The following is a 16,060-nucleotide window of genomic DNA, read 5'->3' as shown; positions in this document are numbered from 1 at the left end:
TCTGCATAGAAATAGTGAATGCTTATCCCTCGAAGAGTCACTCAAGATGTCATTCTGCAATTAAAGCTCGAATTCAATGCAATTTCTCTCCACACGATTTGTTTTGTGTATTTTGTTAGGCCGTCCGGTCTGTCAAGGCCAGTTGCACAATACACTTCTAATTGTCCTAATCGAACCTGAGGCACGGTGCACATTCCTCTCAGAGAGCAAAGAAAATGATTAGCGTACAAAAACTTCGTGTGAGATTGGTTAAATTTATCTAAATTGGTCGATAATGTATTATTATTAGAAGACAAGACAAGCAAAACTACATACATACAATCTATGGCAGATCTATGGCCAGGGGCCTTACAATTAAATCGATATAGTCGAATATTCCGACTATTAGATACCCGTCCTACTCTTTGAATTGTAAAATTAAGCAGAAGACAGTTACACAGAACGAAGCATCTCCGAACCCCATAAAGAGTATATTCTTGATCAGCATGAATAGCGGTGTTTACTCTGTCCTATATGCTTCAGACTATAAGTCTTCCAGGCTTCAGTTTTGTGGCTATGCCAACGTCATGCTAACATAAGATTAACGTGGCATTTGTATATGCTTAAAAGTGGATTTTATCGGCCAAAGATTATCTTGCAAGGAGCTCAAGCTCTCCTCGGCCTCGGCGGGGTCGTAGTTCAATTGCCTGATCTTTGATATATAGCGTCTAATCGTGTCTTGTCGTTGCTGCACCATCAAGTGACCCAGCGACACAAATCCGAAGGTTACGCGCGGACTTCTTCCCCTGCTGAACCGACTGGGGGGCGCTGCCGCATGACGCGTGACACTTGTAGCCGAACAGGCCGCGTACACAAGTGTACAAAAAATCAATCTTTGTACTTTCTAAGAAAAACCCTACTCATTCGGAACCAGTTTGATAGGGAGCTTATCGGGAAAACGTGCTTTTACAAGGTCCGGCGCAGACGTATAATGGCTTACTGGCTGGGTCTTCAAGAGGCACAAAACTGTACAGGAACTGTACTGTGAAGTACTATACAAGGTGCTAGCACTACCAAGTCCTTTCCTTTCATAGTGAGAGCGTTTATCATATAGCTTTTATAACATGATCGACATTGTCTGTGGTCTATGGGGAAAATGCTATGGATTCCGACAGTCTTTCCCATTTCCCATTCGCGATTCATAGAAGCCAAGCCAATAGATCGTTTCAAAACATACGGACGAAATAGACGAAAAATGCTGATTCAGGGTTAGGTTGTTCGGACCCGCTTCCTTCTGCCAAATACCGGGTATGAAAATAGTTTTTGTGTCTCAGTTGATGTTTAACCATTTGATTCAGTGATCGGCCGATTCGATTTTGATGAACTCCTTACTCTGACGCAGATCGCGATGGAAACGAGAGTTGTGCGTGGACAGGGACCACTTGGTCTTGAAGCTCTTCATGCAGATATAGCACTCGTGCAGTTTGTCCAGTATCTCCGAGTGCCTGGAAGCGATGTGTCGCCTCAAGGCGTTCGTTGACTTAAGGCGACGCTTGCAAAAGTGACAGATGAGTGGCATGTACACCTCTGGCGCTGTCTCATCCTCGGCCAGCGGATCGGTATCCGTATCGGTTCCTAATCGAAGTCCAGGTCCACCTCCAGTTCCACTTGGGGCTGCAATATATATAGAAATGTAGCTATATTATCTATATATACATATACATCTGCATTAAATCCCTCCCCAATTTGTTTAGCATAATTGATTCACTTTCGTTTAATTGGTTTACACATGTATTTTGTTTTGTTTTTATTTCTTTCTCTCTCTTTCTCTTTCTCTCTGACGTTCTCTTTGTCATATGTCTCTTTCTCTGTCTGTCTCATTTTAGCAAAACGATTTAAATTGGATAATCTAGTCGTAGTTTCAGCTATTAATACATATTATATACAATACACATTATGTACTTAGGCCTATTGTGGGCGAGGGAGGGAGGGATCGATCGACTTGCAATCTCTATATCTAGAGATAGTATAGTCGACGCTTGGCCATCCGGACTATGGGACAATGGCCCTGTATGGACACTCACAGAGTTTCTTGAAATTTGTTTGCAAAACGAATGTGTGTTCTTTCATGGTGGAATAATAAATGAAATAAAACAAAAGAATTGAGTCTAGATTAATTAATCAGATCATTATGTTATATATCGATAGTTTGGTAGATAAATTGAAACCGAACGGCGACTTTTCACAAGATCTTTTCATAGGAATATATTGGAAAATAAATATTGATAATGAATAATCGAAACAGTCTTTCATAAACTGAAGACCCTATGGTCATCCATACAGGCTCATACATTATGTATAGCATAGCTCTAGCTATAGCTATATACTATATACTATATATGTATATGTATACTATACATATGTGTGGATCGTTATATTAATACGTATGAGTTGGTTTCATTTAACTAGATAATCTTTAGTATGCATCTCTGTGGGTGTGTGTGTTTGTGTGTCGTCTTTAGAGAGAATTTCTACAGGTATTCGAATCTTAAAGTACATATTATCATACGATGACTTCCGTTTCTCACTTGGCTTGTGGGTTTAATCAAATAAACTAACGGAGGGTGGGGGCGGGGGGACCTACAACTAATTTAGCTACTTTACAACGACTGCAATATCCACCTCTTCCTAAGCGACTATGCGGTATAAATCTCTCTCTTGCTTGAACACAGAATGGCCCACTATTAATGGTAATGAAGTCGGTTTGTACAGAATTGGGATTATTATTGTAGTATCTGTATCTGTATCTGTATCTGTATCTGTGGGTTGAGCAAAGTACATAAATAGATTGATTGATTGATTAAGCTTAAAGCCTTTGCTGGAAAAATGTGTTGTGTATGTGTGTGTGTGTGGGTGTGTATATATACAATGAAGGTCGATATTTGTACTCTGCTATCTAATAAAAAAAACGTTCCGATCCGTTGCACTAAGCAAAAGTACTAGGATACTAAAAATACATTTTACATACAATGGCTCTTGGTCAACGAGGGGGGGATTACCAGCTCTCCACTGACTCTTGACTGACTCTGACTCTGACTGGGCCTTGGCCTTAATCTTATTATGATATATATATATCATATATCGTATATCGTTTATCGTAGCTATATGAATGTATATAAACTAATGCTATTTTAGACACATATTACAATTTCTAGTCGTTTGTTAGACGTTATGCTAATGCTCCTCTTTCTTCTCCACACTTTTGCTTTGCATTTTGGAGTTTTTGACAAATTTTGGCTAATTTTGTTTGTTTTTGGGGGATGGCTGGTGGATTTTCTTTTTGTTTTTTTTTTTTTTTTTTTGCGTGTGCACTGGAAAAATTAATCTTTGAGTTGTTATTGCTACTTGGACGTTATGATCTATATAGTATTATATATATATTTATATATATATATATATATCTTGGAATCTCGCTCTCTCTCTCTCTCTGTTTTGCACTCCCTGTGCACTCTCTGTGCTCCATTTAGTTTCGTATGCTGCCCATATTCATATTGAGGCTGATGAATGTCTCGGCAGTCGTGTAGATTGCCCATCAGTTCTCCGTCTTGATGGTCACCTTCTGTTCGTGCGAGATGCGTATGTGCTCACGGAGGCTGTATTTATTTTTGAAATTCTTATTGCAGAGATCACATTTGCGGGGCGGTTGTGGTGTATGTTGGGTGCGAATATGTCTCCAAAGATTAACCGTGGTAATAACCATTTTGCAAAACTGACATTCTGTCCACTTATTATTGGGCGAATCTAAAAATATATAGAAAATACGTACAATCAATACAAAACAGTTCGGTGGCGTGGCCCCTGCCCGCCCATACCCTCTACCCTCTTTTCTCTCTCTCTCTCTCTCTCTCTCTCTCTTTGCGCCACCCTTTGAAGACATATTCGACAGCCACAACAACAACTCTTACGATATAAATGGGAGCGGGGTTTGGTTGGGGGTACACATACAATCAAATGACTAAACTAAATACATAATTAGAGCTTGGAGTAGTGGGGGGTGGGGGCGGAAGGGGGCTAAGCACCAGTCTACAGACTACAAAGCACTGTGTACCCAGGGCCCAGGCACATCCATTTTACACCAGAAACTTAATATAACTTAACTTAAAAATCAAATCAATAATGCTTAAAGCCCCGACCGATCTCTTCGGGCATTTGTGTGCGTGTGTGCGTGTGTGTGCGTGTGTTTTGGTAATATTTTAAATCATTTCAAATACAGCTACTGCAGTCCAACTCTCATCGAGCACCATATAATGTCTAGTACAAGAAGTGCAATTATTCAAATATTCAACATTCACTAAATAATTAAAAGGCATGAAAATTAAACACAAGCATTACAGCATACTCGTACCTACAACATATACGCATGTCAGATCGTGTGCTCTACCATTTTTTTTTACCAATTTAAATAGTTAGGGTATCGAATATGGCTTAAACCAGGGATCGCAAGAGTTCTAATTATGAAATAAAAATTCATTTTGGCCTTTCATTATTAACATCACAAACAATTATTTTTAAAATAAAAAAAAATGTTTTATTTTAAAAATAAAAACATTTTTTTAATTAAAAAGTAAAAAAAATATCTTTTGAAAATTTTTTAAAAAGAAAACCATTTTTTAATTGTTAAAAACAAAAATATTTTTATATAATTTTTTTTAAATAAGAATTGTTTATCAATTTTTAAATTCACATTCATTTTTCAATTATTAAAATAACAATAACTTAAAAATTCTTGAAAATATTCATTTATTTAACTTTTTTCAGCGGTAGTTTTTTTTATATTTCAATTAGGATTGTATTTTGGATTTTTGATTATAAAATTATGTTTTTTTCTGTTCACGATGATTAAACAAAATTAATAAAAATAGTTTTCAAATATTTAAAAATAAAAATCTTCAAACTTTTCAAATAAAAAATTTAATATAACAGCTTTAAATTAATTTGGAAAAAATTTATGATGTTCCAGAACACCTCTCCTCCTGAATAAATAGTGTACATACAGAAGCTGTATTTTTTCTCTGAACGAAGGTCACTTTTTCGAATTTAATTTGTTTTGAACTAATTTTGCAAATCTTATTTGTGATCTCTGGCCATAACAATGCAATATCCACCATCAAAAGCTATGCAGGGCAGAGCCCAAGGCCAGTCACAAAATGCAAAGAGTGCTCCATTAAAAAAACAACACTTCCAAAATCCCTACCCAGTGGTACATCTCACTTACCATTTGGCGCCACGTTGCCGCCCTTGCTGTCCACCTTGACCGGCGTCAGGGACACCGTAGTCGAGGGAACTGCCGACGGGCTGCCATCCTCTAGGACTGCATGCGGCGTGGATGTTGCCCCCGTTCCACTGCCTAGCAGGCGGGCTTTATTTGGAGGGGGAGGGAGGCAAAGAAGAGCGCCTTGTTAGATGGGATGGTCAAATTCTGTGCTGCTCAAAGGCTACTCACTCATTTCGATGGCTATCTCGGCATTTTCCGCATCCGCTTGATATTTCTCCTCGATCTCTGACTCGGTTAGTATCTCGTATTCGGATGAGTATTGGGCCACCGTTTGCGCTGCACCGGTCGTGGCATCCTGTGACGTCTGCGGCGTGGCGCCGTCCGAAAGGCGATCATCCACCTCGCTTACAATATAGTCGGGTATATCCATTTTGACTGCGCTTCGTAGGAAGGTCATATCAGAAGCTGTAAGAAGGCCAACGATTAGTTTGAATTTCAATCTTTTTGGGCTATATCCTACTTACTTTTCACAATAGTCTGGTCATCCTTGCCGGAATAGGCGACCGTTTCGGTGGTGTAGATGTTGTCATCATCGTCGGAGAAGGTGAGCTTGCGCTTCTTCGCCGCGGCCAGGGCCACCGCATTCGTGATGGTCAGATGCTGTGGTGTCGAAGCCACTGGCTGTGATAGCTGCTGCTGCTGCTGTGTCTGTTGCTGCTGCTGCTGCTGCTGTGGTGGTGGTGGCGCCGATTGCACCTGGATGTGTTGTATTTGATTGGTTTGTACATGATGATGCTGCTGCTGCGACTGAGACTGCGCCTGCTGCTGCTGGACCTGAAGCTGGGCGGCAGCAGCCACCTGCGTCTGAACCTGACTGGCAGCCGTTGCCTGTAACAGTGTGGCCGTGGGGATTTCGATGGTTTGCGTTGCTGTCTGCGCCTGTGCCACGCTGGACACCTGCTGCTGTTGCTGCTGCTGCTGCTGCTGCTGGTGCTGATCGTTGACCGCTCTTATGGTGCTGGGTATGGTCTTGATGAGCTTATGATCGCTGAGCGGCAACGCCGGCAACTGCGGCTTCTCCTTCTCCTCGGCGGTAAGGCCCTGGACGGCAAGCAGCTCAGCTGTTTGCAGGAACGATTGCAATGCCTCCTGCTGTACATTTACCTCGCCCTAAAAGACACACATAACAGATTACCGATTACAAAATGGAATGAAATGGAATAGAGTGTGTTGATTTGAGGCGTACCTGGTACATAAACTCGATTATCGAGTTGAGATCTTCGAATTTGATAAACTTAAATATAATGACTGGATGCGGATGGGGATTCTCCTTGAATATCTCCTTAAAGTACGATGAGCACGAGGACAGTACAACCTTGTGGGCCTTGATCTTCCTGCCGTCCACGCACAGGGTGACATCGACGAAATCATCGTTCAGCCGGTGGTTGTCCAGTGAGTAGGTCAGGTGGCGCAGATAGTTATTCCACCGCAGCGAGTACTGCTGTGTCGTGGCCATCTCCGCTACTGACTAATCCAATTAGCCGCCAATGCAGCTTGCTGGTTCTTCTTGTTGTGCTCGATTTTTATTTTGTTTTCCAGCTGGTGAGAGATACTGGGGGCGGACTGCAGCAATCTATACTGAGCTGCCCACCACCCTTGCAGGTCTTTTCTAAACCACCACTGGGGGCCTACAGGCCACGGGCCACAGGCACCTCTGGACCAGCGCAATCGACCCACCAAGCGGTACCGCAGCACTGTTCGATTGATCAATTCTTAACTTCTGCTCGATTTGTGGCTTAAATATTGTTTCCAGCACCGTGCTCACTTTTTCGCTATCTCTCTCGCACCGTTTCTGATTATTTGCTCACTTTTGTTAATGTTTGCGGGCAAATCACACACGAATTTTTTTTATGTACGCTGCGGCCAAACAAAAATATTATATGCCACCATTTTGTTTTTTTGATAATCAAAAAGTAACCCTGTGCACCAGGGCTGGGAATGCGCAGAGAATATCGTACTATGCACAAAATGCAATAGATGGCGCTAGCAATCCAGCTGGAGCTGCCAGATGGTTACAATAAGACGTTAGAAATTTGAAAAATTTCATTTACCATTACCAAACAAATGTATGTATTTTCTTTAATATTGAGTTTAGTACGGTTATGGGGGGTGCTAAGCATCTATTTTTGGGGGAAGAAAGTACAAAAAAAAAAACTAGTAGTGAGAGTTGCGTTACCACAGGCTCACGACAAATTTGTAGATTAGGCGCAACAAGAAGCTATAAACAATGGCCCGGCATAGATAGTCCAGCACATAGAAGATCTTCATGCGGAACCGGGCACTGCTGCTGCTTATGGGACTCTCGTGCAGCAGGAACTCCTTGGCGCCACGAATGGCATGCTGAAAGAACTCCACATAGTCGATGTTTGCATGCTGCATAAATCCAAAACTGTCACTGCGGAGAGGAGAAAGGATTAACCAGAGGCACTAACTGGTCGGTGGACTTACATTTCATTTGCGGGCACCAGGCTGTGCAGATCCCGGAAGTTCTGGTTCTGGAAGTGCCATTCGGTGGCAGCGAACACCTGCAGGGCACTGAAGGCGGCAAAAATTCGTCGCTGCAGCTTCATCAGGCTGTAATATTGGAACCAGGAATTGGATCAGATCAGACCAATCCTATTTCTCTGGCGGAAAAGCCATACAACTTACAAAGGCTTCTCGTTGGTCAGCCGCAGCAGAGTGTCCACCACAACAGCCATCAGAAGGTGCATGGTGCAGAACTGTAATCCAAAAGGGGAATAGAAATACCATCGATAATATATTCAATGCCCACTCACGCGTATGAAATGCAGGACCGGACACAGGGTCATACTCCCGCCGGGCAGCCAGAGTGTCTTCTCAAATGGATTCTCTCGGATGTAGGTCTTGCCAATCTCGATAACCTCGCCCATGGTGATTTTTGAGATATTGGCCGTGGCACAGTTGACCACATAGAGGGGCTTATCCTTGGCCGTTGCCTGTGGCTCGACCAGGAACTTGTATGCGGCAAGGATCAGGCCGCGGGCCACCACATCGGCGGGCACGAAATCGGAAACAATTTTGGGATCGCAGTTCTGGGAGCGCAGGATGCCCACGCCACAGGCCACCAGGAGTCCCGTGGGACCGTTAAAGTTGTCCGCCCACCCAGGCACAGGCTCCTGAATGGTTGACACCACTGTGGGGGTATACGGAATTATATACATGGAAAAATATGGAATAACATAAAGCAAGTCTTTACCGATGGATGGCCTGAATATGAAAATGGGCAGCTGATCCTTGTAATCGTTGACCACGTGCTCGGCCAGACTCTTGGTGAAGGTGTACGAATTGGGCTGGAAGTTGCCATATCTGCAAGGAAAGCGAAGCCCATAATCTAGATGTTCGTCCGTCCTCCTGCCAGCCACGCCCTCAGCCACTCACTTGAGGTTGAATATGTCGAGGGTCTCCTCGTCGTAGGTCTCCGCCAGCTTGATGGTGGTACGCCAGTCGGCATAGGCCGGATATATGCTCTCCTCCACCTCCAGCACATGCGGATTCGAGTACGTGGTGGACACGTGGACGAAGGCCCGCAGTTTCTTCCAGGCCAGGGCCAGTTTGACGAGCTCATGGGTGCCGCGTGTGTTCAGTAGGATGGCTGATCGCAGCGGATCATCGAAGCTAACCGAAAAACATCACAATGAAGCAATGAAGCAATGCAGCAAGCTATATTTTAATCTATTCTATCCCGTCTTACCGTACACTGGCCGCCGAGTGATAGACAATGGTCACATTACGTAGCCTCTCCAGATCGGCTGCAGAAATGCCCAGACCCAGCTGTTCTACGTCCCCGGCTATGGGCACAAGCTTGGACCACGCCTCCGGCTGCTCCCTACGCAGGCGCTCGTACAGCTTTGTCTCCCCCTGCAACCGTAGACGCTCCTCGATGCTGTGCCCCTTTTTGGGTCGCATCAGAACGTAGACTTTCTTCAGAGTGGGGCATGATCGCAACAGCTTTTCGATGAGGGCCTTTCCAACGAAACCTGAGAGTGTCCATCAGGTCAGTCGTTAAATTGGATCAATATCAGATGTCGATACCCACCCGAGGCGCCGGTTACGAAGATTTCGTGATCCTTAAAGGCCGCTGCTATAGACATCGTATTACTCCGCGCGGATCGCTGTCCCAAATCGTTCTGGCTCCAGGCCGTGGGCGAAGTACGGCCCGGTCCCGGTTCCGGGCATATTCAAATCGGGGAACCGCACGCTGCCGACCCCCGGCTCGAGGTCGCATGAATATTCAGGGGACCGGGGGACCAGGGAACCAGCAGCACCGCGGATTTACATTGTTGCCGCTGTAACAGTGGATACATGACTAAAGAGACCAGGATCCCGGCTAAATATATGTAGGTGATCCTGGAGCGTGGGGAGTCCCGGTTATCGCTAGGTCGTGTCTTTTGAGGGTTAACTCTACCAGCAGACACTTTCCCTTTTGCCCGCAGAAATGTGTAGTTGTGTGTACAAGCCAATCTTCTGGGCGAAAATCTCTTAAAATCTAGGGAAAACCGCATACTTCCGCCTGAGGGAAATTTCACTGTAATTCTTCTTCTAGTGATGGGTGCCATTCCGTGCTTCCATTCCCTTCCAGTCGAACGTATTCTAGAACAAATTTCCGGAAACACCGAAAACCAACAACGAAATGGAACCGTTGAACCCAAAAGAAACAAATCAAATTAGAATCGAAAAGAAAGCGCCATAAGAGAATTTTTACCGTTTCACACGCTCTTTCCAAAGCAAGCAGTGTCAGGTCCTAACTGTGTGCGTTATTCATGTGCGAGTGTATGCATGTGTGTTGGGGTGCTCCTTTTCGTTTTCCTCTGTGTGCACGCACTCCGCCTGCACGTGTCTGTCCCAATCTTGATTAATTTCGATCCAAAACTGAACCAACAATTTGTGCCAGCGTTTTTTTTCTATCTCTTACTTATGGGCTGCGCTATGCTGCTCTTTGTATAGTTTTTAACACTTAAAACGGCATTTTAATCGCAGCGACATCGATGAGACGGCGACTCGTCTTGTAAGTCATTAACATCGGTGTTCGTGTATGTGCGAGCGAGATGCAAGCGCTTCTCCGGCCGGCCACAGGCGTCTGTTAAAGAGTTCTAACAGCTGTTAAGCAGGTTTTAAGAGCATTCACAGCATCCACAGCTTTGAACTTCAGTTCACTGACCCTTCGATGCTCCCAACCAGCCACCCAGCGATAACTCCCAACCATGAGACTACGTTAATACTTCAAGAGTTTGCACTCGTTTTGGTTGTGTTTTTTAGTTGCATTTTCACATTTTAATTAACATTTTCAGGCGTAAACTTATCATTTGATACGCATGCAATTAGAAAAGTATACAAATAAAAAAATTACACATGTATTTATGTCGTATGTATGTATGTGGGAGTACCGTATGCAAAAACCACTCTTCGGCAGTCGACGGCAAAGCAGCAGCAGCAGCAGCAGCTGGCTGCATTCACATTCATGTATATGCATATAATATATGATGTATGTATGTATGTTTGTTTGGGTATGGGTGTACGAGAGTTGTGGTGCGAGCGCAGTTTGCCGGCCGGCGAAATGACAGCGGGAAAGAGAGCGAGTGGTCAAGCAGAGCACAAGCATGAACAGGAGCAGAGCAGAGAGTGAGAGTACAGAGATAGAAGACGAGGAGACAGAAGAAGAGAAGACTAGGTTGATTTTCTTTCGTTTTCATATTTTTGTTTCACTTGTTTTTATAATTACATCATAATTAAAAAATAATACATAAGGTTGCTTTTTAATTTTACAAAACGCTAGTGTGTTGTTTGTGTTTTGCTTTCATTTTTGTTTTTGTGTTGTCTTTTTTTGCTTTGGGGGAGTTGAATGGTTTTTCTGGATGATGTTGAATGTTCTTGTGGTTGTCCTTGTCATGCCGTCGCGCTCGACGAGGAAGCCGACTCCACGCACTTTTGCGTTGTATGTGTGTGAGTGTGTGTGTTTGTGTGTGCAAGGGAGGTGCGAGCGTGTATAGTGTCGTCTGTATGGGGTCGGGTGCATGCGTGTGTGAGAGTGTTTGCTGTGTCCGTGGAATGGCAGATAATGCTGTTCTAGTTTTCATCTCAGTTTTTTGTTATATTAGGGATATTCAAAAAAAAAACAAAAATACATATCATATCTCATGTGGAATAAATTAATTAATGCTAGAACACAACACGGAGCCGTCTCCCCCCACCCACACCCAAGGGTTGTGTATTCTCTCCGCCAGGGTGTGGGCGTTGGAGGCGGCGTGAATGATGGTCTTCTTGTTGTGCTGCACTCCTTCGACACGTCAACTAAACTGCCGGCACTACTCGCACTCGCTCTCGCTCTGCCTCGTCTTCCTCCGTCGTCACCCCCTTCCTCTCTTCCGCCAGAGGGCGAGTTGTCCACCGCCAGACTTAGAAGCACTTGCGGTGCACAATGGAAGGGCCGGACTCGTCGTACTCCTGCTTGGAGATCCACATCTGCTGGAAGGTCGACAGCGAGGCCAGAATGGAGCCACCGATCCAGACGGAGTACTTGCGCTCTGGGGGAGCAATGATCTTGATCTTCATGGTTGATGGGGCCAGGGCGGTGATCTCCTTCTGCATGCGATCGGCGATGCCAGGGTACATGGTGGTGCCACCGGACAGGACGGTGTTGGCGTACAGGTCCTTACGGATATCCACATCGCACTTCATGATCGAGTTGTAGGTGGTCTCATGGATGCCGCATGCCTCCATTCCCAAGAACGACGGCTGGAACAGGGCCTCGGGGCAACGGAAACGCTCATTGCCAATAGTGATGACCTGTCCGTCGGGAAGCTCATAAGACTTCTCCAGGGAAGAGCTGGAGGCAGCGGTGGCCATCTCCTGCTCGAAGTCCAAAGCGACGTAGCACAGCTTCTCCTTAATGTCGCGCACGATCTCACGCTCGGCTGTGGTGGTGAATGAGTAGCCACGCTCCGTGAGGATCTTCATCAGGTAGTCAGTCAGATCGCGACCGGCCAAATCCAGACGCAGGATGGCGTGAGGCAGGGCATAACCCTCATAGATGGGGACAGTGTGGGAGACACCATCACCAGAATCCAAGACGATACCAGTGGTACGACCAGAGGCGTACAGGGACAGGACAGCCTGGATGGCCACATACATGGCGGGTGTGTTGAAGGTCTCGAACATGATCTGAGTCATCTTCTCACGGTTAGCCTTGGGGTTCAGAGGGGCCTCGGTCAGCAGAACGGGGTGCTCCTCGGGGGCAACACGCAGCTCGTTGTAGAAGGTGTGATGCCAGATCTTCTCCATATCATCCCAGTTTGTCACGATTCCGTGCTCGATGGGGTACTTCAGAGTGAGGATACCACGCTTGCTCTGGGCCTCATCACCCACATACGAGTCCTTCTGTCCCATGCCAACCATGACACCCTGGTGACGTGGGCGGCCGACGATCGATGGGAACACGGCGCGGGGTGCGTCATCTCCAGCGAAACCGGCCTTGCACATGCCGGAGCCATTGTCGACAACGAGAGCAGCAACTTCTTCGTCACACATATTGTAAGCTGCAAGGATACACAAAAGACAACAAAATTAGTTCCGGTTAAACTCAACGTTCGCGAGAAAGAGCGAGAGGCACAGGATGAATTGAAAGTTTGAGCCGCAGGGAAGGGCCCCACCCCGAAAGAAAGAACAGCCAAGACACAAAGCACTCGAATGCCGGTGCAAAAAAGTGCTTGGCTGTGTGCATGTCGTGTGTGTGTGTGTATGCGGCAAAGGCGCTGTAAAATGGCGGCCGAAAAAGAACACAGAGAGAAAAAACGAAATTTTTTTTTGGATGCCGGTCTAGCAAAACAATCTAGAATCACGCGTATTACACTAAACTTGAAAAAAAGAAGAAACTTCTAGGCGTTTTCAGCGCTGGCTAACAAGGCATTTGGCCAAAAAAAACGCGTAATATTTGCAGTGAAATGTAGTTTTCAATTAAGCCACTTTGATTTTAATTTTTTTCAGCACTATTTAATTTACCTTTTTTGTTTCAAAAAACGAGTTTAAAGGGAATTAACTGATGTTCGCACAACAACTTGATTGGGATTTCGAAAAGTTAATGCAACCGCACCGTTTGACTGCCGAAAGAGGAATGAAAGAACAGACCAAGCTGTGGGAGCGGCAATGCTAGTTAACAGCGATTCAATGGCGCTGGCAGCGTCGGCTTTGACGCGATATCTGTCTCGTGTATGTGTAGGCCGACTCGCTCTCGCCTGCACATTTTGAGCGGGTGCCAGCGCATGCGTGCGACAGAGAGCGAACGAGTCGAATCGACGAAGCCAACTTTTGTGACCATATATGGTCATGTTTCGAAGCGAAACGCTCGCTTTCGCTCTCACACACACACACAAACACACTCGCATACTCCTGAGACTGACGCCGAAGGTTTTCTCCATTTTTGCACAGCTACGACGGCAGTGACTTCGGCAACTTGTACACATACATATGTGCATGCACATGTACATACGTATTTATTGAAGCCGGCATTTTAGAGCCCCGCCGATCAAGTCTTTCCAAATAACTTTAATGACGCGATTCTGTTACTATTTCTGGCCGCCTACAAACGCCACAAACATTTATGGATTGTGATCTGCCTACGTCACAGGCGCGACAAGTCTGTTCTATGGCATGGGACCTATAACCATGATCTGCTACAGATCTTTCTTTGGGGCTTTGCGTGGGCCGGCCACAGTGAACGTCTAACAATTATTTAGCGAATCTTGCTTACAGGGAAAGTTATTTTCGGGCGTGGGAAAAAGAAAGCGGCTCGCGAATTGAATTTCAAATGGCAAAAACGAAACTGTCACCAAAGATGTCGGTCTACTTCTTTCCCCACTTGGGTGTCTTGGGTGAAATCGTAAAATGGCGCGTGACACGCCCAGTCATCTGTAGATACAGATAGTACATACATACATATATACATGTCTAGGTAGATTGGAACTAATCTGAATGATAACAATAGTAGTTGCAGTAGTTCTGTGGGTGCATTCTCAGCTAAGACGTTTCCCAGTCAAATTCCTCTTTTTGGAATGACATATGCCATGGGGAGATTTTTCAGCAAACTCTGCTTTTGTAATGTCATAAACTTTTCTGTTAATAACATTTTCATTTGCATATTTTTCGTCAAACTTGTCCAACACTTTTCACACTATCACACAAAAAAATGTAGTTATCATACAAAAACATTTGCACTGTTTTTTTTCGGTCTCACGGTTTGCGATGGCTTTTTTAAAGGGGACGGTGGGGGACGGATTCTCGGACTTTTCTGGATCGTATCGTTTCGAACTTTTTAGTATACTTACATTTGGTCTGTTTTGTTTAAAATTAATTAAATTAATATAATTTAAGTCTTTCGGTTGAGTGTCTTTTGCGTAGACGACTGCTGGCTGATTGGAGAGCGGTGTTGTGTCGGTTGGGAATATCCACACAGCACAAGAACTCAAACTGTAATGATATGAAAACTGGTCGTTGCTTGCCGTTTTATAAAGCCCGCTTTCCAGCCGGCTACGTCACTCACGCTCATGCTGCGCTCAACTCCTTATCAGCGACATTTCTCCATTCCGCAGCCAAGTTTACCATATATGGGTATGAATTGTTCGCCAGTCGATTTTCAAGAGAATTTCCACGCTCACAAGACGAGCTGGTGTGGTGAGCGAGTGAACATGGGTGTGTGCCTGCTCTCAATGGTGTATTGTAGTTTGTATTGGTTCGCGAGGGGTTCGTTCACTTTGTTTTTGGGCTTGTTTTAAAACCGCTTGCATTGGTCAGTGCGTATCTGCAAATTCTTACATGTGACTCAGGCAATTACTCATGACCACGCAATAATCAATTCTTATCGTTCCATTCCTTGAAATTTATTTAAAAAAACCTTCAATCCATATGCTTTTGTAAAGCTTTATTCATACATATATTTTAACATACACAATGTTGCGTTTTTTGTATGAATCGAACTGTCACATTAAAAATTTGTTAACAATTTGGCAAATTGTAACGTTTAGAATTGCCTTTTTTTTCTGTAATGATGTTCTGCATAACATGTAAACTTTTTGAAGGGCATTCATAAGTTGCATTGAATAATGCAGTACGAGGGCCGCAAGCCGGTTTCAGCAATAACGGCGCCAGCAGAAACAGCTGCAAACAACAACGCGTTTGCGCAACAGAGATGAAGAGAGAATCACTCACACACACGCACACAACCTGTATGCTGCGCTCTTGCTCTAGCCTGCGGTCTGGTGCCCAGAGGCGTTGTTGTATTTGTTGCCCACAAGCGGCTCCGAGCTTGATAAGCCGCTGGCTGAGTCGGCTCTCCCAAGATTTTTCAAGAGCAGAATGTTTCCAACTTTAAAACTTAAAAGCATGCAAATAGTATTACAAATGTATTTCCACTAGACAAAAAATTCCGCAAATCAATCAGAATTTTTTTTGTAGTTATCCCCCATTTTCCATTTTTTGTACTCCTCTTGCAAAAAAGTGAAAGAGTAACTGCCCGTGCATTTGTATGTATGAGCTTCTCTGTGCGTGTGCCTGTCGAGAGAGCAGTTTTTGTAACGGCTAACCAACTCTTAACATCCATTGCTCACACATGGCAATAAATAAATAAATAGGCATTTTGTTGTTGTGGGGGAATAGCTGTTATTTTATTTATTTGTTATTCGTTGACTAATCTGTGGTTAAACAATTCACTATTTCGAGCCAAAGTGACGCACAAAA

At 44.5% G+C, this 16,060-nt stretch overlaps 3 protein-coding genes across 4 annotated transcripts; all 3 read right to left on the bottom strand.

The window, feature by feature from the left end:
• Positions 1 to 245: 245 nt before the first annotated feature.
• LOC108154335 (broad-complex core protein isoforms 1/2/3/4/5) lies at positions 246 to 7,211 on the bottom strand. 2 transcript variants are annotated; one of them, XM_017284599.2, is made up of 5 exons: positions 6,501 to 7,211; positions 5,779 to 6,424; positions 5,483 to 5,719; positions 5,255 to 5,398; positions 246 to 1,653 (listed from the first exon to the last, which is right to left on the bottom strand). In XM_017284599.2, exons 1-5 carry the CDS (start codon positions 6,768 to 6,770, stop codon positions 1,334 to 1,336), a joined length of 1,617 nt encoding a protein of 538 aa, XP_017140088.1. In that variant the 5' UTR covers positions 6,771 to 7,211; the 3' UTR covers positions 246 to 1,333. The 2 variants fall into 2 exon arrangements, with proteins under 2 accessions (XP_017140088.1, XP_017140096.1); XM_017284607.2 differs by lacking the exon at positions 246 to 1,653 and adding an exon at positions 1,772 to 3,780 and having other exon boundaries at positions 6,501 to 7,210.
• Positions 7,212 to 7,355: 144 nt separating this feature from the next.
• LOC108154350 (putative fatty acyl-CoA reductase CG5065) lies at positions 7,356 to 9,481 on the bottom strand. Its single transcript, XM_017284619.2, has 8 exons — positions 9,372 to 9,481; positions 9,027 to 9,312; positions 8,714 to 8,950; positions 8,532 to 8,641; positions 8,092 to 8,468; positions 7,964 to 8,034; positions 7,763 to 7,888; positions 7,356 to 7,709 (listed from the first exon to the last, which is right to left on the bottom strand). Exons 1-8 carry the CDS (start codon positions 9,424 to 9,426, stop codon positions 7,487 to 7,489), a joined length of 1,485 nt encoding a protein of 494 aa, XP_017140108.1. The 5' UTR covers positions 9,427 to 9,481; the 3' UTR covers positions 7,356 to 7,486.
• A 2,162-nt stretch (positions 9,482 to 11,643) lies between these two features.
• On the bottom strand, positions 11,644 to 13,448 carry LOC108154361 (actin-5C). Its single transcript, XM_017284629.2, has 2 exons — positions 13,331 to 13,448; positions 11,644 to 12,867 (listed from the first exon to the last, which is right to left on the bottom strand). The coding sequence occupies exon 2, from the start codon at positions 12,857 to 12,859 to the stop codon at positions 11,729 to 11,731; it is 1,131 nt and encodes a 376-aa protein (XP_017140118.1). The 5' UTR covers positions 12,860 to 12,867; positions 13,331 to 13,448; the 3' UTR covers positions 11,644 to 11,728.
• Positions 13,449 to 16,060: the final 2,612 nt, after the last annotated feature.

This window comes from Drosophila miranda, chromosome XL (assembly GCF_003369915.1).
Source record: "Drosophila miranda strain MSH22 chromosome XL, D.miranda_PacBio2.1, whole genome shotgun sequence".
Classification (NCBI taxonomy): domain Eukaryota; kingdom Metazoa; phylum Arthropoda; class Insecta; order Diptera; family Drosophilidae; genus Drosophila; species Drosophila miranda.
This window is presented reverse-complemented; position numbering and strand designations above follow the sequence as displayed.

What these genes read in the sequence shown, in the direction of transcription:
- LOC108154335 (XM_017284599.2), bottom strand. Translation starts at nt 6,770, where the DNA reads ATGGCCACGACACAGCAGTACTCGCTGCGGTGGAATAACTATCTGCGC. An exon ending in TGACCAGACTATTGTGAAAA is followed by an intron (nt 5,720 to 5,778) that starts GTAAGTAGGATA and finishes GCCTTCTTACAG; the next exon opens with CTTCTGATATGACCTTCCTA. An exon ending in CGAGATAGCCATCGAAATGA is followed by an intron (nt 5,399 to 5,482) that starts GTGAGTAGCCTT and finishes CTCCAAATAAAG; the next exon opens with CCCGCCTGCTAGGCAGTGGA.
- LOC108154350 (XM_017284619.2), bottom strand. Translation starts at nt 9,426, where the DNA reads ATGTCTATAGCAGCGGCCTTTAAGGATCACGAAATCTTCGTAACCGGC. An exon ending in CACTCGGCGGCCAGTGTACG is followed by an intron (nt 8,951 to 9,026) that starts GTAAGACGGGAT and finishes TTTTTCGGTTAG; the next exon opens with CTTCGATGATCCGCTGCGAT. An exon ending in CTGACCAACGAGAAGCCTTT is followed by an intron (nt 7,889 to 7,963) that starts GTAAGTTGTATG and finishes CCAATATTACAG; the next exon opens with CCTGATGAAGCTGCAGCGAC.
- LOC108154361 (XM_017284629.2), bottom strand. Translation starts at nt 12,859, where the DNA reads ATGTGTGACGAAGAAGTTGCTGCTCTCGTTGTCGACAATGGCTCCGGC.